Consider the following 25,354-nt stretch of genomic DNA (forward strand, 5'->3'; position numbering starts at 1 on the left):
TGCAGCTGCCATCATGCCTAACAGTTTTAGTACTTCTGATGCTGGAGCCTTGTCTTTGGATATGCTATTGCAAACGTGCTGACGGAGTAGTAAGACTCTTTCAGCTGGAAGTCTCAAAGTGGTGTACAATTCTGCTCCGATAAAAACGATATGTTGCGATGGCGACAAGGCAGATTTTTCTGAATTTATTGTAATACCCAGATGACTCCAGAGAGAAAGAGTGGTGTCCCTGGCTTGTATAAGCTGATACCTGGTGGTGGCGGTGAGAAGCCAATTATCTAGGTACGGAAACACCTGGAATCCTAAATGCCTCAGGTGAGCTGTAACCACTGCTATATATTTGGTGAACACTCTGGGGGCTGTAGCGAGACCAAAGGGCAGGGCTCAAAACTGGTAATGATTGGCTTCCAGCCGGAAGCGCAGATGATCCCTGGATGGTCTGGCTATTTTTATATGGTAGTACGCATCCTGGAGATCTATCGGGCACATCCAATTGTCTTTCCCTAAGAAGGGAAGTATTGACTGAAGCATGACCAGAAAGTACAGTTGTGTACCTACCATAAATGTAGATGTTCGAGTGTATTCACTGTTGCAGTCATTACACTTGGGTTATGCTGCTGGCAGGCTACCCGCAGTCGGCCTGAATTCCAAAGTCCTGGCCTGGCGTCAGTTGCTGTCACCTCTTCCCTCACGTCAGTGCGCCAGGGGTATATAAGATGCAGCCGACGCCATTTTTTTCAGTTTTTCTTGCCCCAGATGTCAGGTGTCTCCAAAAGGGTAGGCTAAAAATATTGCTTATAAAAAAGCATGCACTAACAAAAACATTACCTTCAACTACAAGCAAATACACCACATAGGTTGTATAGAATAGAGAAGTACAGATAAGTTCCAGCAAAGAAAGGGGGATGGTGGGTGGGTAACCTGGACTGCAACAGTGAATACACTCGAACATCTACATTTATGGTAGGTACACAACTGTACTATGTTCATCGTGTTTCACTGTTGCAGTCATTACACTTGGGTTGAATCCCAAAGCTGAGGTTGGGTGGCTGGGTCTAAATAGAATTAGGAGTGGCTATGAGTCCCTGCAGAACTGCAGTGGCAAAGCCTGCTCTGGATTTAGAGTAAAGAGGTAAGTGGTAGTGCTTTGTAAAAGTGTGCACTCAAGTCCAAGTTGCAGCCTCCAAAACATCCTTGGTTGGTACTCCTCTGAGGAAGGCTGCTGAAGTGGCTGCTGCTCTGGTTGAATGTGGCCTAATGCCCTTAGGCACTGATTTGCCATGTTGTGAATAGAGAAACGAATGCAGTGGCCTATCCATTTTGAAACAGTCTGCTTTGAGATAGCCTTTCCTTGTGTGCAGCATACGCCACTAAAGGTTGCTCAGTCTTTCTGAAAGCTTTAGTTTTGTCCAAGTAGAAGCGTAGCTGTCTATGTATGTCCAAAGAATGCAGTAGTCTCTCACCTTTATTCTGTGGGTTTAGATAAAAAGTAGGCAAATGAATGGTTTGATTAAGAGCCACACTGGACACTACCTTGGGCATAAATGTTGGGTTAGTCTTTAGGGAAACCCTATCCGGATGGAAAATAATAAAAGGGTCCACAGCCATTAATGCCTGTAGCTCTGAGACTCTTCTTGCTGAAGTTATTGCTAGGAGCAGAGCTGTTTTCCATGATAAGAATTTTATCTCGGCTGTATTGGCTGGCTCAAAATTGAGGTCACATGTAGGTATCGGTGCTCTCCTTGGAGGTCTTATGTTTTTGACCCCTCTGAGGTACTGCCTTAGCAGTGGATGCGAAAAAATAGGTGGTTCCGTATTGTAATGAGCTGAAATGGCAGAGGCATGGATCTTAATTGATGAGAAGGATAGGCCTTTGTCCAGCATCTCAGTTAGGTATTGTAAAATCTGAGGAATATTTGGAACAAGCATGTCAATTCCTTGTGCCTGGTTCCAAGCACAGAATCTCTTCCATTTTTCTGCATAAGATTTTCTGGTGCGGGGCCTCCTGGCTTCCAAAATAACATCCATAACTGCTTTAGAGAGAGGTATGTTCTGAGAGGTTATACTATCCGCCATGTAGCCAGATTTAAGGTTCTGAGTTGGCTGTGCAGGATCTGGTTGTTTTGTTGGGTCAGTAGGTGAGGAATTTGAGATAAAGTCCAGGCTGGGCCTTGAGACAAGCTCTTTAGGATTGGATACCAGTGCTGGCATGGCCAGTCTGGGGCAATCAGTATCATTTTTGGCTTCTCTTGTCTGACCTTTAGGAGTACCTTGGGGAGGAGAGGCAGTGAAGGAAAGGCATATACTGTAATGGTTTTCCAGCTGAAAGATAGAGCATCCACCTTCCATGCTTGTTTGTAATAAGTCCTTGTGCAGAATCTCTGTAGTTGGCAGTTGTGAGGGGAGGCAAATAGATCTATGTCTGGGCATCCCCATTTCCTTGCAATCATGCTGAAGACTTGTGGATCTAGTTTCACATGTTATACATGCCTGGTGTTCTTGTGAAGCTAGTATTAGAACTTTCAAATAATGTTTTCATATTCTTACCTCTCCTAAAAGTTATTTCTGGGTGGCTTCCTACTTTCCTCATCACACTTGCATTATTATTAAATATACCCCAATTTTTCTTAATAATGTCAATCAGGAAGTAGATGTTAGTGGAGTAAGTAAGAATTAGCCTAGGATTGGGAATCAGAGCTAGATCATTGCCATTATTGACTATATTAGGGACGGGGTTAGATGTAGTTTGGCACTTGCCATGAGCTGATTTACTCAGAATAGGTTGGTATATCCCTCTATTCCTTTTATCGCTAACTTCTTTTACTAAGGCATTCAATAGTCGCAGTGGGTACCCTCTATGTGTGAACATATTAGTTAGTAACTCACACTCGTTGAAGAAATCAGCATCCAGGCTAGTAATACGGGCGGCTCTTACTAATTGCCCCTTAATTACTGATCTTTTCTGATAATTAGGATGGCAACTACTGTAATGTAATAGTGAATTAGAGTATGTACCCTTCCTGTAGATCTTAGCCACATAAGCTTTTAAATCAACTCTCTTGGTTAGCCATATATCCAAATACGCTACTGCAATCTTGCCAAAGGAAGAAGTAAAGGACAAGAAATTAGTAGTAGTATTAAAGTAATCTACAACTATAACACTATCTATTTCTTCTCCTTGTAGCAAGATGAAGATGTCATCCAAATAGCGAGTGTAGTACTTAATTTTTGCCATCAGTGACTCATTATTGAATATATACTCCCTTTCCCAATGGGCCATTACCATATTGGCTAAACTAGCCCCACAAGGGGAGCCCATGGCTACCCCAATTTTTTGGAGGTAAAAATTATCTCCTAACATGAAATAGTTATTATACAGTATTATGTCCAACAGTTCTAATACTAGAGCTATTTCCACCGTTGACGCTTTACTCTTCTTTAAGCATATAGCCACCCAATCAGTGGCTATATTCAAAGGTATACAAGTATATAAATCTTTAACGTCAACGGTTAGGAAATTACATTTATCATCAAATTCAAGTTCTGATATTTTTGCCAAAAATGACCACGAGTCCTTACAGATTTGTTCTTCTTGTACCAAGTACTTTTGTAAGATGTGGTCCACTAACTTGGCACATGTATAAGTGGGAGATCCTCGACCATCCACTAAGGGGCGCATAGGTGGATTATGTAACCCCTTATGTATCTTGGGTATTCCAAATATACATGGAAATCTTGGGTACATGGTCTTCAGGTAACTAAATTGGTCTTGATCAATACAACCATTGTTAAACATGTCCTCAAGGCTATTTTAATGATGTTATAAGCTTTCCTAATATCTAATTTAGAGCTTAGTTCATAAGCATCCCCATCTAAGAGATTAGACATACGTTCAAAGTAGTCAACTTTATCGAAAATCACCACTCCTCCACCCTTATCAGGTTTACAAATGCGTAAGTTATGTGATCTAACGAACTCTGTTAATTCGAGTTCTTGTCTAAACACCATATCTTGTTCATAACTATGTGGAGGAATGAATGTATGCCTTAAGTCCAGTTCACACATGCTCTCAAAGCACTGGATAGTAGGATGTAGTGGGGGGTTATATGTACTGGGGACCCTCAGAGTGTCATTCGTGGCGTTATTAGAATTATTACCAAACATCAAATTAAAATTCAATTTACGTGTAAATAACTTAATATCTACTATAGTATTTACCAGATTAAATTTGTGCTGTGGTACATAAGTATATCCTTTGGCCAATAATTCTGCTAAGTCACTACCTATGGAGACATCTGAAAAATTATAAATATGGAAGTCACCAGTACTATTTGTTGTAATAATAGGTTTTGAAACCCCACTAGTAGGGTTCATATATCAGAGGTAACAGACTCTAAATTCATTTCATGGGTGGTAATATCAATACTAACAATGCCGTCAGATAGCATAGTTGGAGTAACTATATTGTCCATAGTCTCTAAGTCAACATTAAAGTCGTCGTGGGATGTACTGTAGTCTCCAACAATGCTGACTGGCATCACCATCATTGCCTTCGTTGTTGGTACCTCTGCAAGTGCCCCTGGTTGGCATGATAGTTGTTCCGTTGCTTGGGAATAGCTCCCAAGCGATTGACTTCCTGAAAACCCTGGGGATAACCTGAAGTGTTAGGATGACTTCCATTAGTATGTTGGGCTCTGCGGTTCTGTAGTCTCTCACTTCTCCTAATGGGTTGTTCAAATTGTGTATCCACCTCAGTTGTATCCAATTCAGGTGGTGTAACAGTACTAGGTTGATTAATAAATGTATCAGTGTTATCTGAATTAATAGCATTACGTTCATTAGCTGGTTTAAACTTTTGCCATATTTGAGAAGTGGCTGGGAGTGGATATGCCGTACCAAGCTCATATGCTCTACAGTCACGGTTCAGTTTCTTAATTTTATTAGCTGCAAGTTTATTCAAATAATTATCTATGCTATTAAAACTGCGACTGTATTCAAACTTGTATCTAGCAAATTCACCATGCTGTTTTATTTCAGAATCCAAGCAGGTAGCGTCATTAATTAATTCAGTCACCCATACACTATAATGCTTAATCATAAGCTCTAATAATTCGGAGCCTTGTTTATCAAAAAGATCAATTAGTTCTTTATGGAATCCAGAATTAGGGACCAAACCAGTGGGAAACTGGAAGTGCCTAAGCCCCTTTGGTATAACTTTACATAATAGGCATTCCTTAAAATAGGAAATTTCCAGTTGTAGTTTTTTAATTTTGACCAAAATTTTATCAAATTCTTTCAACTTGGTCAAAATATCAAATGTATTAATTACCTCAGGCCTGTCAGCACTTGAAGACATTCGTTCCGGGTTTACTGAGTTGTTCTGTCTAGAAAGTCTAAACCCTTCAGCAAACCAGTTACCAAGCACAGGAAGGTCGTTGGTCTCTTCATTAGACATAATGGAGTTTAAATGATTCGACTGGTGTTGCCCTTGTATAGGTACTGTGTTAGTGTTCCTCAAAACATCAGCGGAATTAGCTAAAAAGTTATTAAGATCAACCACCGGCATTCCCGGTTGAACGTTAGTAGGTAATGGCAATACAACAGTGTTCGAATTATCACTCACACTTCCGGGTGCGTCACGTTCAGTAGGCTCCTCTGTCTGGTGTCCTCTGTTCACAGACCGGGAGCTTGCTTCTACGTTCACTAAAGTGGGGTTGTTGGAATTCATACCAGGACATCCTGGCAACGAAAAAAAAGATTTTTTATCTTTTGCTGCTGCGAGTCCATACAATCCAGTCTCGCACATAACGAATCCATACGCTGAAGGATAGAATCAAGTAGAGTGTAGAGCATATGAGCTTGGTACGGCATATCCACTCCCAGCCACTTCTCAAATATGGCAAAAGTTTAAACCAGCTAATGAACGTAACGCTATTAATTCAGATAACACTGATACATTTATTAATCAACCTAGTACTGTTACACCACCTGAATTGGATACAACTGAGGTGGATACACAATTTGAACAACCCATTAGGAGAAGTGAGAGACTACAGAACCACAGAGCCCAACATACTAATGGAGGTCATCCTAACACTTCAGGTTATCCCCAGGGTTTTCAGGAAGTCAATCGCTTGGGAGCTATTCCCAAGCAACGGAACAACTATCATGCCAACCAGGGGCACTTGCAGAGGTACCAACAACGAAGGCAATGATGGTGATGCCAGTCAGCATTGTTGGAGACTACAGTACATCCCACGATGACTTTAATGTTGACTTAGAGACTATGGACAATATAGTTACTCCAACTATGCTATCTGACGGCATTGTTAATATTGATATTACCACCCATGAAATGAATTTAGAGTCTGTTACCTCTGATATGAACCCTACTAGTGGGGTTTCAAAACCTACTAACATTAGATACATCTTTTAACACTTTTTTATTTGTGTGTACATTTATCATTTATCTTGATACAACTGTTTATTTTCTAAACACTTGTTAATAGTTGTATGTTTTTGATTATTGTAGAGTTTTGTGGGGTTATGTTGGTTATTTTCTTAAAATAAGTCCTTTTTAAACAGTTCTTTTTAAATACTTGAACTACTTGAATTAATTAACTTATGTTGTTAATTGTTCAATGGTTGTAGTTGATGATGTCATTTTAGCTATAAAATCACACTACTACCATCTATATTTTGTCTGATGAAGTCTGCTTTTTGAGCAGACGAAAAGCGCTTTACGTATTAAAGCTTTGTATCCTGTGGCATCTGTTATCTTCATTCTTTGGCGAAAGTTGTACTGCCTTTGGTTCCTGGTTTGGTTTTCTTGTCTGCCAGAGTATTTGTCTTTCCTGGCAGGAATTGTGCTTGCAGGTGCACTTGATAAGTCAATGCTGTGTTCCACAAAGTCATGGCTTGTCTGCAGAGGGGGTAGGAATGTGTGCCCCCTTGCTTGTTTATGTACCACATGACTGTAGTATTGTCCGTCTTTATCAACAGTTGTCCTGGATGGAGTAGGTCCTTGAAGGCTGTCAGGCCATTCTGTACAGCTAGCATCTCCTTTTGATTGATATGAAGACGCATTTGGCTTGCGGGCCACGTGCCCTGAATACATTTTCCTGTCATGTGGGCCCCCCAGGCATAATCCGATGCATCTGCTGTTAGTGTCTGCCTGGCTGTGGGTAAAGTGAATGGCTGTCCCTTGTTGTGGTGACAGGCCAGTGCCCACCATCGAAACTCCTGTTGCAGGCAGGGAATGAAGGTAATTAATGTTCCCAGGCTGTGGCAATGTTGAGTCCAAACACTTTTTAGGTATCATTGTAGCTTCCTCATATGCAGTCTTGCATATGGAATTAGCAGAATGCAGGATGCCATGAAGCCCAAAGCCTGCAGAATTTTTCTTGCAGGTAAATGGGTCTTTGTTGACATCTTTTTGAAGTAAGAAGTCAGTTGCTTTTGTTTGTCTGGCATAAGATAAGCCATCTGGGCAGTTGTATTTAAGCTTGCACCCAGGAATATTATCTCTTGAGAGGGTACTATTTTTTATTTCTTTTCATTTACTGTGTACCCTAGGCAAATTAGTAATCTTTTTACAAATGCCAAAAGCTTCAGAAGAATGTCCTTGCTCTCTGCTTGAATAAGGCAGTCGTCCAAGTAGGGATATATTTGAATTCCTCTTTGTCTGCAAAATGCAATTACTGGTGCCAGGCATTTTGTGAAGACCCTGGGCACAGTAGATAAGCCAAAGGGCAGTGCAGAGAATTGGTAGTGCATTGAGCCAGCTATGAATCTGAGGTATCTTCTGCAAGATTGTCTGATTGGGACATGCACGTATGCTTCTTTGAGGTCCAAAGTTACAAGCCAAGCCTTCTTGCCCAACATGGGCAGAAGCTGCTGCACTGTCAACATTTTGAATTTTGGAACATCCAGAAAAGTGTTTAGAATAGACAGGTCCAGTATTGGTCTCCAGGTTTTGTCCTTTCTGGGTACCAAGGAAAGTCTTGAGTAAAATCCTTGTCCCTGCTCTTGCTGTGGCACTCGGTGAATAGCCCTCATGACCATGAGAGATGAAATTTGCTTTTGTGCCTCTGCCCATTAATTGTGTGGCAGGTCTGGCATACCTTTTGTCTTTGGAAGGGTGTGAAAGTGGAACCTGTAACCCTGAGAAACTATATTCAAGACCCATTTATCCTGGGTGATCACGTGCCAATTTTGTGAAAAAAGTGCTAGCTTTCCCCCTAAGGGTGCTGCCAAAAGATAAGTGCTTGGCATTGGCAGTGGAAAGTCATTGGGACTGTTTCTTATATGGCTGTGATTTGTCTTCTCCACTTTTGGAGGTAGAAGCACCACATTGTTTAGGCCTGTATGAGCCTTGGGGCTGAGATCTGCCTCTAGGGCGTCTGTATCTGCCTCTTTGTGGTCTGTCTGACACTAGAAAGGACCAATTCTTAGAAGGCCAGTTCCTGCTAAATCTGGGTGGCTGAACCTGTAAAAAATCCTTTACTGTCTGCATAGATTTTGCTTTATCCTCCATTTTCTTTAACACCTCTTCTGCCTTAACACCAAACAAAGTATCATGCTGTAATGGAGCATCCAATCATTTTGTTTTAACATGATCAGGCAGATTCTGTTCCTTTAACCAAGCATGCCTTCGAATGACAGAGCCTGTAATAGCGGCCCTGCAAGAGGCCTCCAGTGAATCAAAACCACATTGCAAAGTATGCTTTCCCACTTGTTCAGCTGCATGCAATAAATCCTGCATTTCCTTGTTTTCAGAACATTCAGAATTTGTCAACATCTTCTGTTTTAGCAGTGACATTAAATATTGCTGATATTTAAGCATATGAAACTGACAATTTAAATCCCTTACAGCCAAGGTAGCAGAGGTGTAAACTTTCTTCCCCCATCTGTCCAGAGCTCTAGAATCCCTATTAGAGGGAACAGGGTTTTGTGCAGTGGAAGCCTTGACCCCTTTGGGACCCTGAGATATAGTTTCTGAGCCAGCAGCAGGGTTTTTATATAGAAATTTATGTGAATCTGGGACCCTGTAGTACCTGTCTGGCTTAACGGGTGCAGGGGGTAAAGAGTCAGGAGACAGGCCGGACTCTGAAAATACATCATCTACAATATCTAGTACAGGCGGAATAGCAAGAGGTCTGTGCTGAGGCAGTAAAAGAAAATCTCTGAGCCTTTTCTTAGATTCTGAGTAATTTTGGCACTCCCAGTGAAAATGCTCCCTCATGGTATGCAGGGTTTCCCCAAAAGAATAGTCCACAGGAGGAGAGACTGAAGGGATAGATTCTTCAGCATCAGAATCCTCATAGGGAGGAAGAGAGTATCCCTGTTCTGAAGAGGAGTCAGAAGAAATGGAAACCTGATCAGAAGAATCATATTCAGTGTCTTGCCTAGGCCTCTTATCAGGAGGGAGATGGAACCCCCTGATCAAAGTAATTAGGTCTTCGGCCATTTTGAGCATCTGTTTCTTAGGCATAGAAGTCTGTCCAGGAGAATGCTGTACTTGTTTCTTTGTCTTTAAAGCTGTTTTAGTCTTTGCCTTGGAAGCTGAGGTTGGCTTGATATATAACTGTGTAGGTCTGAAAACACCCTCAGAAGCCTATGCCTGCTCAGCGGCTCCGGACCCATCTGAGGGGAAAGTTTCCGAAGGTCCAATACCTTGAGTAACCAGAGGCCTAGTTGTCTCTACATGGGAGTCGGAAGCGGCCTGTGGCTCTGAGGTAGCGGGTGTCAGGGGCTGCGAAAGCGCCTCACTGAGAACCGGCAACTGGCCTAGCGGAGGCTTCGTCGTCGGTTTTGGACCGACGATATTATATAATTAAACCTTCAGCCAAAGTAATGAAAGGCAAAATCGTACTGACGCTTAATAGTGCGTTGGTTAAATCTAGCACAAAACCGACAACTAGCAATGTCGTGGTCAGGGCCTAGGCAAGGAATACAGTAAGAATGAAAATCCTTATGAGGTATTTGCTTCCCACAAGAAATACAATTGTTAACTTTTTCTGACATCGGACTGGAGCAAGAAAAAAGTTTCCCCAATGGGGTACTTAGCTTTATTGAAGACTTCGGATCTGAAATTCGATTTCGAAAATCTCAGGAGTCGGCCGACCGGCACTTGCGAACTGCTTTTGCTTCGGGCACCACGCGGCAAAAATGACTGAAGAAAATGGCGTTGGCTACATCTTACATACCACTGGCGCACTGACGTCAGGGAAGAGGTGACAGCAACCGACACCGGACCAGGACTTTGGAATTCAGGCTGACTACAGGTAGCCTGCCAGCAGGATATCCCAAGTGTAATGACTGCAACAGTGAAACACGATGAACATCTTCTCTTTTTTGACAGATCTGTTTAGTCTGCTGAGGTCCAAAATGGGTCTCCAGTCCCATCATTTTTGGAACTAAAAAAAATCTTGAGCAAGTTCCGGATCCTATCTGGTCTGCTGGGACTGGTTGGATGACTCTTTTTCTTAGCAATGTTTGGACCTCTACTGTTGCCTGTTCCCTGTAACTGGGTGGAACATCTGGGATTTTTGTTGTCAGTGGAAGGTGTGTAGTGAAAGGAATGAAATATCCTCTGGAAATGATACTTTGTACCCAGTTGCCATTTGTTATTTTGAGCCAGGCGTCTGGATACAAAGATAAGCGACCTCCGACTGCCTCCAGAGTAGGACAGTCGGGCCTCCTTTCAGGAGCACTGGTAGGGCTTCCCAAAGAACTGATCTCTGTCGCCCTGGTTTTGCAGACCCCCTCTGCCGCGAGGGCGGCATCTTCCATTATTGTCCCCTCCTCTGCCCCTGGAGGGTGGTTCACCACATGTGTCCTGAAAGGCTTCTTGGGCTTTTCGGAACCACATTTTTCCTCCCCTTTGACCCTTGGGATAGGGTCTGGTAGGGGTGGAAAAACGGACTGCGACGGCAGACAGAGTCTTTCCTTCTTGTTCACACCTGGTCAAAGTTTCCTTAACTTTGGGCCCGAAAAGGGACAAGCCATCTAAAGGGGTGTTGACAAACGATGACTTAAAGGGCACCACGAAGGAACACAAGCACATCCAGGAGGATCTCCTAAGAGCAACTCAAGTACCTGCTGCCCTACTCATTCCATCAGCTGCATATGAAATGAGGCGCATGGACGAGTTCACTATGGAATTGAGGAGGCAACTTTATCTGAAGCTCCTGCAGCTACTGTACCCTGAAGAGCATCTCCAAGCTCTTTTAGGAGATCCCTTTGCAGTCTTGTAAAATGAGTGAGATAGTTCAGTGAACGTAGTGCAAAAGTCGCTGAATTGTACGTGCGCTTCTTGTATCTATCCATGATCCTAGAATCTCTGTTAGGAGGATGGATAGAGGAAGAAGTTTCTGAAATCTCCTTTTTGGTGGCTGCCGCCACCACCATGGCATCAACTGGCACTCCCTTGGTAAGAAAGGACTTTTCCTGGGGGGCAGAAATAAATTTATTAGGCCTCCTGGTGACAGGCTCCATGGTGTCCAGAGACTCCCATGCCCTTTGTGAGACTAACTCCATAAGCTCATCGAAGGGTGGAGACACCCAAGAGGTGGAGGGTTGAGCCCCAAAAGCCTTCAGGAGAACCGACTCGCCTTCAGTAGGGTTGGTGGACTGCCAATCACCCCTCTGCCTAAGAATTTCTAATATCTCAGCAAATGAGATATCCTCAGAGGGGGACCGTGGGGACCCTTCCGATTCATCCAAGTCGGTATCGGATGTGAGAGACTCCTGTAGGGAGTCGAAATGCTTCCTCTTACAGATTCTCTTCCAGGGAACCTCATCAGTGGGAACTTCTGGTGAGGTCTCGGAAGAGCAGGGGCCACCCATTGGGGCTTCCTGAGGCTTTGGGTCTCTATGCTTAGAAAGGATCTGTGAAGCAGAAGCGGATACAGGTGCTTTTCGGGAGGAGGTAGTCAGACCTGAAGTCGTAGATGTCTTATGAGACATAACTCTCCTCATGGCTTCGACGGCACCTCTGCTCTGATGAGGAGGAACCGATGGATCCGAGGAAACCATCTATCCCCCCGGCACCAGGACAGTGGGCTCCGAACCAGAGGTAGGAGCTGAGCTCATCCGAGCCAAAGCCCTAAGAGGCAAAGTGGGAACCGACAAGTCAGTCCGACTATCCTCCCTAGACCCGACCGGAGAGTGTCGGCTCCTAGACTCCTTGATCGGCGCCGAGGATGTCAGAGTAAACAGGACCAAAGACACTGGAACAGGCATCGACTCCGCAGGCTCAACGATCATCAAATTCGACTCCTCCGGCTCCGAAGGACCGGTACGGCTCAGAGGAGGAAAAGAAGTACATGGCAAAACAGTCTTCAGTTCCGAAACCGTTTGGGTCGGAGCCGATAGAAATTTAGCAAACGCCAGTGCCTGTAACAACTTCTGCACCACACAATCCACATCCAAATTGGAAAGGCTTATTGAGGACCGAGATGAATGGATGGATGGAGGTACTGATTGCAGGAGTGGCGATTTAGGCACTTTGGATCCTGGTTCCGGGACTGGGGACCAGCCCCAAAAAGACAAGACACTCGGCTCCAAGGGCTGTGGACCCGACGTAGATGGTTGAGTTGATTTTTTAACTTCCGAAGAAGTAGAAGCTTTGGAAGACTTTGAAGGTTTACTAGACCTGTCCTGGTCACTCAAAGCTTCCTGAAATGATGGTTTGACTAGTCCTCTATCAATTAGCTTGTTCCTTCTCTCCTGTAGGACCCTAGAAGAGAAGGAATGACAAATGGAGCAACTTTCTTGAAGGTGCAAGGCTCCCAAACAGTATACACAGTTGGCATGGCTATCTGTAACAGACATTTTCTGTCCACATTTTGGACATTTTTTGAAACCTGACTTAGGATGTTTATCCTTATCCTGGTCAGCCATAATGAACAGCACAGTATCAAATGAAAAACTACTACAATATAATAAAGACACACCCAAACTATTTAAATAAGCACTGACAAAAACTATAACAAAAATGTCACTTATCAAAGGCACACAAGAACTACATAACTACACTAAGTACAAAGGCCTTTAGAAAAAAACGAAGGCCAAAAGCTATATCTAAATATGAAAAGGCACACCAAAGAATACACTCTAAAAAGATTTAAATGCTATAGAAGCTAAAGCTAAAAGCTAAGAAGTAGAAATAACAAAGTTATTAGAAAAAAAAGTTTATAATAAATTTTTACTGGCCCGAGCTATTCTGAGGAACCTCCGCTCTACTGCAGCGGCAAACTAGATCTGAGGTAACTCCAGGTACATCATGGGATAGGTACTTGGCCTTGAGCTGTCTGAAGACCTCGAACTTTGTAGTAGGCCAACTCGGAGCTGAGGATCGACTCCAAACCCATCTGTAAGAATGAACGGCGAGATAGAATAACTTCACATCAAACGTTTATGCAAAGACATCCAGACAGGATAGGAAACAGAATGCAGGTAATATTAAATGTTGTGACGGTCTCTTACAGTACTCTGACCCACAAATGACAGTTAAAGAAAAATATTGTTAAGCAGGGGACAGAAGAAAAGGAAATATTTAACGTTTACTGCAGAAAACATCTGTAGCCAGACCTGTTAAACATTTAAACCTATGTCTTATGCTATAATCTCCTTACTGTATGTAAAAAATATGTTGTTTATTGTGTTCATGCCAAACCATTTATAAATGCTGTCCAGTGCACTCACCTGGTACAAAATAAATTACTAAAATGCGAAAAAATTATGGCATATATGGAACAAGGTTTATAAAGGACCACGGGAAAAAATTATTTCACACAGCAGTTAACAATAACAGAAGGGAGTAGCATGCCACATCATTGGACACAGACATCTTAGACAACATTTCAAGAACAAAGGTTAAGGTGGTAGCTATGTACTACAAAAATTCAAGAACCAGATAAAGATTTTGTATCAAAGAATATTATCTGAAATGAAGATAAGCAGATAAGCTTTTTATTAAAATGCTTGCAGTAGGACTTAACTTTCTAATCCCTAGCAGTATTTATTTTAAAACACTTCTAAAGCTAAAATAAAAAAATACACAGACACTGAGCTGATATTGAGCTTTCATTCTTATTAGCTAAAAAAAGAAGTTATGTACTCACCATAACGTTCCATGTTTGTTGTCCTTGATCTCACCTTCCTTCTTGCTGGTTGTGTTTGGAGCCAATCCTCGGTTCCGACTCGGCCGCATTCTACAGCTCGAGAGCTTCCACTGGCTTGAGGCTAGACCCTATCCCAACATGCCTAGCGAGAGTTACCCAGATCTTGTTTGTGGTAACCCATAACACTAGACTATAATATATGAATATAGACATGTATAACAATTATACACACACACACACACATATATATATATATATATATATATATATATATATATGAATGAAAGAGAGAGAAAGACATATATATATATGTCCAAGATAGTAGTAAAAGAAACTCTAAGTCTATCCAACCCATAAGGTAGGAAGGGAATCACAGCCTATGTAGCCAAATGACGGATAATTCCTCTCGATCTTCCAGGAAGGGGAAGGAGGGTGGGATGCAAGAAGGGAGGCGAGATCAAGGATAACAAACATGGAATGTTATGGTGAGTACATAACTTCTTTATGTTATGTTGTCCCTATCTCTCCTTCATTCTTGCTGCTTGGGACTCCATCCCCACCACCTTCTTCTTGGGTGGCTCAGTGGAATAGACTCTTCAGAACCATGGAACCAAAGGATGCCCTGTTCCACGAGGCCACATCTACCTTGTAATGAGTGATGAAAGTATGGGGATTAACCCAAGTAGCTGCCGCACAAATTTAGTCTAAAGGCAGTCTGGCCTGAAAAGCAGTAGAGGTAGACTAAGCCCTAGTTGAGTGTCCTTGAATTTTTCCTGGCAGCTGCTTGCTCTGTGAATTATAGACATAAGTGATGGTATCTGAAAGCCATTTTGATAAAGTTACTTTTGAGACTGAAGTTCCCTTTCTGCTTTCTGAAAAGGATACAAACAATTGGTCAGATTTTCTGAATTCTTTTGTCCCGTGCAAGTAAAAATGTAACTGTCTATGAACATCCTGTTGGTGGAGTTTATATTCTGCCTTGTTGCCATGATTGGGGAAGAATACAGGTAGTTCTATAGACTGATTCAGATTGAACTCTGAGCAAACTTTTGGTAGGAAGGAAGTGCTGGTTCTGACAGAAACTCTAAAATTCTGGAATATTAAGTAAGGGGGACGAATGGAATGGGCTTGTAGTTCTGATACCCTCCTAGCTGAGGTAATGGCAGTTAAGAAAATAGTTTTCCAAGTCAAGAATTTCAGAGAACAAGTAGCAGTCAGTTCGAAAGGAGGGAGAATCAATGCAGCGAGAACTATGTTTAGATCCCAAGGAGGAGGTGGTTCTCTTATTGGGGGCCTCAGGAGAATAGTACCCTTTAGGAAGGCTTTGTACAACCTGTGGAACATAAGGTTAGAACCCATTTCTCAAACAAGAAAATTAGAAATCGCAGCCAGCTGAACTTGAATAGCCGCTGCTGCAGCCCCTTGGTTAAAGGTTTAAGAGAGAAACTCAAGTATCTTTGAAACAGGTGCAGTAAAGCAGTCAATACTACTTTTGGCTGCCCAACAAGACAACCGCTTCCATTTGCTAGCATAAAGTTTTCTCGTCGAGGATTTGTGAGAGGAAATTAAAATATGTTGTACTGCTGGGGAGATGTCAAGAAGCCTGGCTAAGACGGGAAGTGGAAACACCAAGCTGTGAGCTTGAGGGTTTGTATGGAAGGATGGAGCGTACCCGGCTGATGCACCAGGAGATCTGGAACTGGGTCCAGGATCCAAGACTCCTCCTGGAGATGGGGTCATAGGAAGGGGAACCATATTTGACAAGGTCAGTAAGGGGCAATGAAGATTAATTTGCAACCCAATGATTTTGCTTTCTGAAGAACCTTGGGTGTTAGAGGAAAAGGGGGAAAGGCATAAAGAAGTCCCTGGGGCCAATCGTGAACAAGTGCATCCCTGGGTGAATGTTCCGGTGGGGGACTATGGCAAAGTAGCTGCTGCATTTGGTATTGATGAAGGTGGCAAAAAAAGTCACAGCAAGGCTGGCCCCACTTGAGAAAAATTTGGTTCGCAACTTCCTGTTTCAGGGACCACTCGTAAGGCATCAGGATAGTCCTGCTGAGCTTGTCTGCTATCACACTGGATTTCCCCGGAATGTGCATTGCAATTAGAAATCGTTGAGAAGACATTGCCCACTGCCATATTCTTAGAGCCTCTCAACACAAGAGTAAGATCTGGTATCGCCTTGCTTGTTGATGTACCATACTACCGACATTTTGTCTGTTTGAATTGCAATCGTCCTCGTAGGTAGAGAGCCCTGGAGTGCTTGCAACGCCAGGAGCACCGCTCTCATCTCTAGGACGTTGATGTGCAAGAGGTACTCATGTTGTCGCCAAGTTCCTTGAACGGTCTCTGTCCCAGATAATGCCCTCCCCCACCCGATCTGGGAAGCGTCCGTGGTCACTGTGGCTACTGGTTGGGGAAGGCTGAATGGCCTGCCTATCGTCACCTGTGTAGACTGAAGCCACCAACTTAGATCTTTCTTGCTGGTCTCCGTGATGAGAATTTCATGTGACATGGGTAGATCTTGCATGGACCACTGAGCAAATAAGAGCCACTGTAATATCCTCATGTGGAAGTGCGCCAAGGGAACTAGTGTTATTGCTGCCACCATTGAGCCCAGGAATTTGAGAACAAATCTTGCCTGAATCTTTTTCCTCTGGATTAAGATTGAAACCTGATGCCGAATGGTTGGCATCCTCTCCTGAGGCAATTTTGGTATCATGTCTTTTGTATCTAAATCTGCCCCTATAAATGTAATATATTGACAGAGCATCAAGGCAGACTTTTTGTAGTTTATAGTGATGCCTAGTTGTGAGCAGAGGTGAACTGTGGTGTCCCTTGCCTCAGTTAGCAGATACTCGGTGGTGGTGGTAAGAAGACAGTTGTCTAAATATGGAAGCACCCGGAATCCAACATGCCTCAGGTGAGCCGTGACTACTGCTATGCATTTGGTGAACACCCTGGGGGCTGTGGTGAGACCAAATGGCAGAGCTCTGAACTGATAGTGACTAGCTCCCAGCCGGAAGCGTAGATATCGCCTGGACTGATATGGTAGCACGCATCCTGAAGATCGATGAAGCACACCCAGTTGTCCTTTCCCAGAAAGGGAAATGTGGACAGCAGTGTCACCATCAGAAATCTGGCCTTCTTGACAGACTTTTTGAGTCTGCTGAGATCTAAAATGTGCCCGCAGTCTCCTATCTTCTTTGGAACTAAAAATAGCCTTGAGTAAGTTCCAGATCCGATTTGGTCTGCGGGGACTTCCTGGATGACTCGTTTTTCTCGCAACCTTTGAACTTCTCGGGTTTCTTGCTCCCATAGATTGGGTGGCATATATGGGATGGACTTTTGTGTTCTGAGAAGAAGTGGCATGGAGAAAGGAATGCTGTATTCCCTGGATACTATCGACTGTACCCATGTGTCTTTTGTGATACTTTGCCAGGCTTCTGGGTACAGGGACAATCTGCCCCTGACTGCCTCCAGAGGTGGACAGGTGGGCCTCCTTTCAGGAGTGCTGGAGGGGCCTACCAGAGAATGCATCTCTGTCACCCTGACTCTGAGGACCTCCTCTGCTGTGAGGGTGGCGTCTCCTATTATTGTTTCTCCCTCTGCCCCTGGGGGAAAGTCACCATGTGCATCAGGCGAAGCTCCCTGGGATTTCCGGAACCACATATTCCTGCATTTTTGACCTTTGGGGTAACGTCTCGTAGGTGTGGAGAAACGTACTCCTACGGCAGAGAGTTTTGCCATCTTGCTCGCACATGGTGAGCGTCTCTCTTACCTTGGGCCCGAACAGTGATGAGCCATCAAATGGGGCATTGGTAAAGGATGACTTGAAGGGCTCCGCGAACTAACAAAGGCGCCTCCAAGAATGTCTCCATAAGGCGACTCCTGTGCCTGCTGCCCAGCTCGCTCCATCGGCTGCGCAGCAGATAAGCCGCATGGAGGAGTTAACTACAGAAGATAAGGTTGCAAGTTGGGAAGCAGCCCGGTCTGAAGCTCCCGCAACTGTTGGATCCTGTAGAGTATCTCCTAGCTCTTTCAGGAGATCCCTCTGGAGACGAGTAAAATGGGACAAATAATTCAGTACCCTAAAGGTGAAGGCCACTGAAGAAAACATACGCTTCCCATATCTGTCCATCATATGGGACTCCTTGTTTGTTGGATGGACAGAAGAAGTTTCTGCCAATTCCTTCTTTGTGGCTGTCGCAACCACCATAGCATCAACTGGCACGCCCTTAGTCAGGAAAGGTTTGTCATCTGGTGCAGTGATAAACTTATTAGGCCTCCATGGAACTGGTTCCATAGATTCTGCGGAGCCCTACGCCTTTTGACTTACTACACCTAGCAGCGGGTCGAAGGGCAGAGACACCGAAGAGGTGGGGGGTTGGGAACCGAATGCGTCCAGGTACATGGACTCGTCTTCAGAAGGGGAAAGGGATTTCCAGCCACCCCTCTGCTTGAAGATTTCCAGGACATTTGAAAAAGAGACATCCTCAGAGGGGGACCGTGGGCACCCTTCTGAGTCCTCCAAGGCCATGTCCGATGTCAGAGACTCAGGGGAGTCCAAATGCTTCCTCTTGCAAGTCCTCTTACAAGGGACCTCCTCTGAGGGATGCTCTGGAGAGGTTTCAGAAGGGGGGGGTCACCCGAAGAGGTATTATGGGGCAATGGTTCCCTAGGCATGGGAAGAAGGGGAGATCCGGAGGTGGACACAGGCCCGGAAGGGGAAGAAGCTACTGGAGCAGAGGGTGGAGCGGTCTGAGAGGACAGCACACTCCTCATCACTTCAAAGACACCACAATCCTGGCCCGATAGAGTCTCCGGCTCTGATAAGCCAGAAGATCTCCCCTGAACTGATAGTGATGGCACCGAGGCCGATGTAGGCGCCGAACTCACCTGCAGCAAAGCTCCGAGCGGGAGAGTAAGATCCAACACGGGTCCGATCCCGCCCCCCCCCAGAGCCGACAAGGGAGTGTTGGCCCCCAGATCCCTCGAGAGAAGGTGGTATTGACGGGATCGGAGCAGATGTCGGACCCGAAAGACTTGGGGTCTTCGGATCCGGCAGTTCCACCACAATGACCTCCATGTGCTCTGGCTCCGAACTCAGGTGAGTCGAAGGAGGAATCGACTACAAAGTAGGTTGGACAGTCGGCTCCACTTCCATATGGGCTGGGCTCGATAAAATTTAGCCAAGGCTGGTGTCCTGAGTAGGCTCTTCATCACCCTCTCCACATCATCATCCAAAAGGCTCCTGGATGATCGAGAGGAATGAGTGGATGATCGTTGACTGCCCGCCACAGACTGGAGAAGTGGGGACTGTGGTACAGAACGCACTGTCTTCAAGGAGGGAGACCTGGTTCTTTTATGGCTCCCAGACGGTTCCAAGGACAATAATGGAACCAAAGGAGATAAAGCCTTGTCAGACCGGACAGATAATGGATCCAAAGAACTTGAAGGTTTGTCTTTACCCTTCAATGGTTCTGAGGCCAGAGCCAATGAAGATGCCAACTTGGAGGGATTGTCAGATTTTCCTGCCTGATTCCGTTCCTTCGATGCCTCAAAAGGCCCTTTCAATAACCCTCTCAGAATTAGCTTGTTTTTGCGCTCCTGCAGGACTCTAGAGCTAAAACCATGACAACTGGAACAAGAGTCCTGCAGGTGAACAGCCAAACAGTATACGCAGCTAGTATGGCCATCGGTTAGAGACATCTTTTGAGTGCAGGAATCACACATCTTAAATCCAGAAGCCTTGGATTTTTTCGAAGCTTCCTTAGACATATTTACCACAAAATACAACAACAAGGTACTATAACAGACCACTAGTAGGAAAAAAGGAAAGAAGCACTCAGTCAAAAAATAAACAGCAAAGACTTTTATTTATTTTTTTTTGGAAAGGGAGAGTAGCGGAAGGAGGAGAGTCTCCAAGTCAAATGACAACTCCTCCAACCGAGGAGATGCCTCTAACGTAAACAGCTAGCTCCTTAGACCAACAGTAGAGAAGAGGAATAAGGCAAAGCCCTCTAACTAAAATGGACTGAAAGTGTAGGACGAATCCTCTAACTTAAACGGATTCGCAAGTTAGAAAAGAAGAGAAGAAGTATTCCCGAGAGGTAAAGAAATGACGGTCTCAACAGTAAATAGCAAACAAGAAGGCGGTAGATAGAGGGATACACAAACACCAGATTCTACTGACCTACAGAGGTAACTAAGCTACCGAATAACAATATTTTACATAAAATAAGCAGAAAAACAGTATAACTTAGCCTGAGCCAGTTGTCAGCAATCCCGAAGCTTCAAGAGGCAAACAAGATCTGGGTAACCCTCGCTAGGCATGTTGGGATAGGGTCTAGCCTCAAGCCAGTGGAAGCTCTCGAACTTTAGAATGCGGCTGAGTCAGAGCTGATCCCGAACCCAACCAGAAAGAATGAAGGCGAGATAGGGAAAACATAACATGAACTTCTTCAGAATATAGTGCACATTCTATTATAGAAGACAGTAAAGAATAAAAAAGTTCCAGAGCGAATTATTTTAACCAATCAACGTTTTAAAAAATGCAATGAACTGACAGAATATAGAATAATTGCATATCAAATAACAAAAGTAAAGCTGAATCATGTAACTATGTAAAACATATATCAAATGACAATGCAGAGAATTGTGTAAATATTACATCAAAGTGGGAGAACTGGGTGGGGCTGGGTTAGTCATACCAATGAAGAACACACTTTATATTCATGTGTTCATTAAGCCCTGGGGATGCCTCTGCATTAAGTCGTAGCTGCCATTTCCATTCTCTTAACTCAAGATATAAGTCATAGTTTCCAAAGGAGTCTATCTGTTCCAAAACAATAAATTCAAATTTAACAAAATGCGAACATGCGACACAATGTTTGGCAAGTGCATTGTTAAAATTCAAAGCTCTAATACTCCTTAACAAGATCAGACAGTCTACGAGAAGTTTTCCCAATGTAGAAACTGTTACATGAAACACAAATACCTGCATAAACTACCATGGGCGAATGACAGTTATAATGTTTGTGAAAAGTAATAGTGTAGTTGCAATGCAAAAAAAGTGCATTTAATACCTTTATAAAAATACAAGGGCATATCACACATTTACCACAGCAGTGCATGCCTTTAAAAGTGGTGTTGGAACTAGGTACTTGGCAAAAAACTGGGAATCTCTGTTTTCTAAATTAGCATTTATTATTATTTATTTATTGACATTTGATTACAGGGAAAGTCCGACTGGGTAGGAGGTCATTTTCAGCGGAGGCTTGGGGAGAAATGCTTCAAAATAAGAAGTTGCATAATTAGTTATCACTCGAAAGCAGACTTCTTAAACATCAGCAGTTGTGCACTAGCAACACTTACAAATTATACCTCCATACAAACAAAAGGTAAATGATATGAACAAGCATTACACATTCAAAAATTGGTAACATGTACGTCAGTTGTTAAACATTATGGTTTACCGTTTCCTTTGGGTAGTCAGTTTAAATATTATTATCAAAATGCAGCTGAGTGAACAGACTGCTGCTAGTTGTGATTGTTAAATTGGCAAGTCACTGAATTGTGAGGAAAAACAAAGTATGATTACTTACTACTTCACATTCCTTACAAGTGTGCCCAAGCATCTTCCTTCTTTCTTCTTTGTTACGTACCACCTCAATGTGAGGAAAGTTTAGCAATCTGTTTTTCCTGTTTACATGAAAATGTAATTCAGTACAGCCTTAACCTTTAATTTGTATCGACTACAGTGCCTATAGTCAAGCACTTCACATACAACAGTACAAGTCAACATAAACAGGTGCTACACTTTAAATTAAAGAAAAACTAAAATTATTATTAGAAGCAACCAAGGACTGTAATAAACCATCCCAAAATACAGTACTTAAGGTACCTTATGACTGAAACCACAGAATTACAAGTCAGAAAAACATAAGATATTGAATTCCACATAAAATATGCAATATAGGTGAAAAAGCACGGACTGTGATTCAGGGTGTACCCTGAAAGTTACCATCAACCCCTCATTTGCTGATATTAATGGGCTGAACAGAATGCAGGGCATCAAATACTATTTAATGTAGAAAGGACCAGTACACAGTTTGATGTTGACCTCGCAGCCACCAATAAATAGCCAGTGGAGATCCTACAACACAGAAGCAGTGTGGCTGAAACAAGAAATACCAAAGTATCAGCCAAGTTCTGCAACCACAGAAGGTGAACAGTTTCTACCCAACAGCTCAAGATAAAAGGACAGCATAGTGATCAAGGTAGGAAGGAATGAATGGATGTATCACTGTTGCTAAAGCAGAAGAGGTTATTAGGTGCTTCATGTGGGACAGGTTTCTGGTATTAGAGTATGACAACATAAAACAACCATCAAATGGTCCTTTAGTGACATGTTTTCCAAGATCATGCCCACGTTTCACACTACTGTTATGAATTTCAGCTTAATCCCACTGTAGAAAATGGGGATGGGATTTATGAATGTCATCAACAAAACAGTAGTACTGTTCACCGCCTCCTTCAATAGCCTTGTTTAATGGAAGAAAAGTTACAAACAAAAAAGAAAAAAAGAAAGAATAAACCATAAGGAACTCCACACACATCACAGTAAGCAGTTTCAGATGAATTAGCATTGCAGACAACTTACTAACAACAGTTCAAGAGGAAAGTGGCAAACCACTCAGGGACTGTGGAACATAAACCACAGTGAGTTTGCAAGCACTCAAACTAGACTCTGTGGTTCATGGTATCAAACACAGACTGGAAGGCCGTAATGTAATATAACCTTGGATTTCTTACCAGTTAAAAGTCCTTGAGGACCCTTTAACATGGCAGGTTCAGTGATCTGCCTAGATCTAAAACCATACTAAAATGTATATTACAAAATCTTGCAAAGTGAGATGTGTAGACACACACGCATACACACACACACACACACACACACACACACACACACACACACACACACACACACACACACACACACACACACACACACACACACACACACACACAACTTTCACAATAACCATAATGACAAAATGAAAATTAGATACTAATCAACAGTTCTCCAGACAGGATCAAGAGATTTTTTTTGAGGATACAGTTTATTAAAGTTACTTTAAGACAAAGTGGAAATACCCTGCCCTTTGAGATAATCACATAATCTGGGGAGCAACTCCATCAAACTATTACAAGCAAGATAACTGCATACTTAGTAGAACCAGGAACTAGTCCGCAGTAGGTCACATGCATAGTTTAAATGACATTCACTGTCTCATCATAGTCAATATATTCAAACTTGGCCCACAAAACATCTGGGCAGTACATGCCATAACCAACTGTCATGCTCATTGTAAGCCATTTGGAGAATAGAATATCTAATCAGTTTACCTTGATTTGTTCTACATGCAATTAATTTTGCTCTATGCTGGACCACTCAGGCTTGAGATATGTTTTAATAATTAATTTGTTTTTATTGACCGAGAAAGACCATTTTCAACAGAGGCTTAAGGAGAAAACCTCCACAGCACCAATATCTTTACGTAAATTTATAGCATAAAATGCAGAAAGGTTTCACATAAAATATTTACAAAAACTGTAGCTTAGAAAGAGTTTTTAACATATTACTAAAAAGATTATGCATTTGCATGACAGAACACCAACGTCAAATATCCTAACATGAAATTGTAGCATAATTTTTAGAACTATTTCACATAATATTAATTCAGTTTACGCAGTAACACATACAGATATGGCAACTGATAAGTATGAATATTGTTTAGACATACATTAATTCTATCACTAATCACTCCCTACTGCAGCAATGTTTTTAAACTCAAACTATATTTGTTGGTTTTGCTAGAAGTCTAACTGCATCATAGAAATCCTGACCATTTTCTATGCATGATAACTCTTCCTCTGATTAGCAACAACCTTAGACTGAGAACATTTAAGAATGAGGGTGTGAAGAGCCTGAAAAACTTATATTATTTACATGGATACCAGATTTCTAGGAGTACACATCTTTAAAGTTTTTAGTGGTAATGAAATTTATGCTGAAAAGTATAAGTAACTGTGTTTAAAGCTCTTGTACTTTGATCAGACACAGAAGACCTGTATTTATTTATTTTAAATTTGTTTACTGGGATGGTCCAACTGGGCTAGTAGCCCATTTTCAGCAGAGGCCCGGGCAGAAAAGCTCTGATGACAATTGTAGTGACACAGACATAACAATTTAGGATTGAAATTAGAAAATTATGTAAATAATAGATGCTGATACTATGTGTGCAGATTTTACAGTAACACCTAGTATTAGGGAGAGGCAGGCATCACTCCTATAACAAAGTAAATATGAGGTGTCAAGGGACCAGAAAGAAGAGAAAGGAGGAGATTTGAGAGAAGGAAATGTGAACTAAGAGTGCGGGGGAAAAAAACTTATCTAGGGGTGATACAGGAACAGAGTGATTTGTTGTTTAGGTGTTCTTTAAGAAGGAGTTTAAATCTGGAAGTAGTGGGGTATTAAGTCTTTGTTGGGGGATGCAATTCCATAGTTTTGCGATTTGATTTGCGAATGAGGAGTCACCAAAACGTTGCTACACTTATTAACGTTTAGAAGTAGTTTGTTGGTTGAGCGGAGGATGCGGGTGGTGTTATAAAGTTGAACTATATTCTTTAGAGCTGGGCAGGCTTTATATTGGTGTATGATTATGTGAGGAATTGTAAGTTGGTTAAGTGATAGTAGATTTGGTAGCTCAAGCCAGTGCAGCTATTTCAGAGCTGTGCAATGATGTGTTCTATTCTGGAGGCTGGCAGCACAATGGGCTACTTTATGGTAACATATCTCTAGTTTAGACAGTTCAACTTTTCAAAGATTACTAAAGATGGGGGAAGCATACAGCAGTGTGGACAGAAGGTGAGTTCTGGCTATGGCTAGTCTAGTGGAAGGTGTGAGGAATGTTCTGGACCTATACAGACAGCCGAGTTTAATATGCACATTTTTATGGTAAGGGCTATGTGCTTCTCATATTTCAGGGAGCTGTCTATTGTGATATCTAGTAACTTGGTGCTATCTACTGGTTCAATTTCTGTGCCGTTGGAGGAGGGGATGTGAAATGGGGTAGTGGGCTCTGTGGCTCTATTATTAGAGAATATCATTAGTTTTGTCTTGATAGGATTTAGTAGGAGTTGATTTTCTTTGAGGTACT

The 25,354-nt window shown here is 42.7% G+C and overlaps 1 protein-coding gene across 3 annotated transcripts in view; it reads right to left on the minus strand.

The window, feature by feature from the left end:
• The window catches only part of RBBP8 (RB binding protein 8, endonuclease), a 2,682,217-nt gene that overhangs the window by 215,355 nt on the left and 2,441,508 nt on the right, over window positions 1–25,354 (minus strand). For all 3 annotated transcript variants that reach the window (XM_044065365.1, XM_044065366.1, XM_044065368.1), the window contains one exon: window positions 21,737–21,833. In XM_044065365.1, the coding sequence (XP_043921300.1) occupies window positions 21,737–21,833 (97 nt within the window). The remainder of the gene's footprint in view (window positions 1–21,736; window positions 21,834–25,354) is intronic.

The sequence above is a fragment of the Protopterus annectens genome, chromosome 3.part0, assembly GCF_019279795.1.
Source record: "Protopterus annectens isolate FY-2018-M chromosome 3.part0, PAN1.0, whole genome shotgun sequence".
In the NCBI taxonomy this organism is placed as follows: Eukaryota; Metazoa; Chordata; order Ceratodontiformes; family Protopteridae; genus Protopterus; species Protopterus annectens.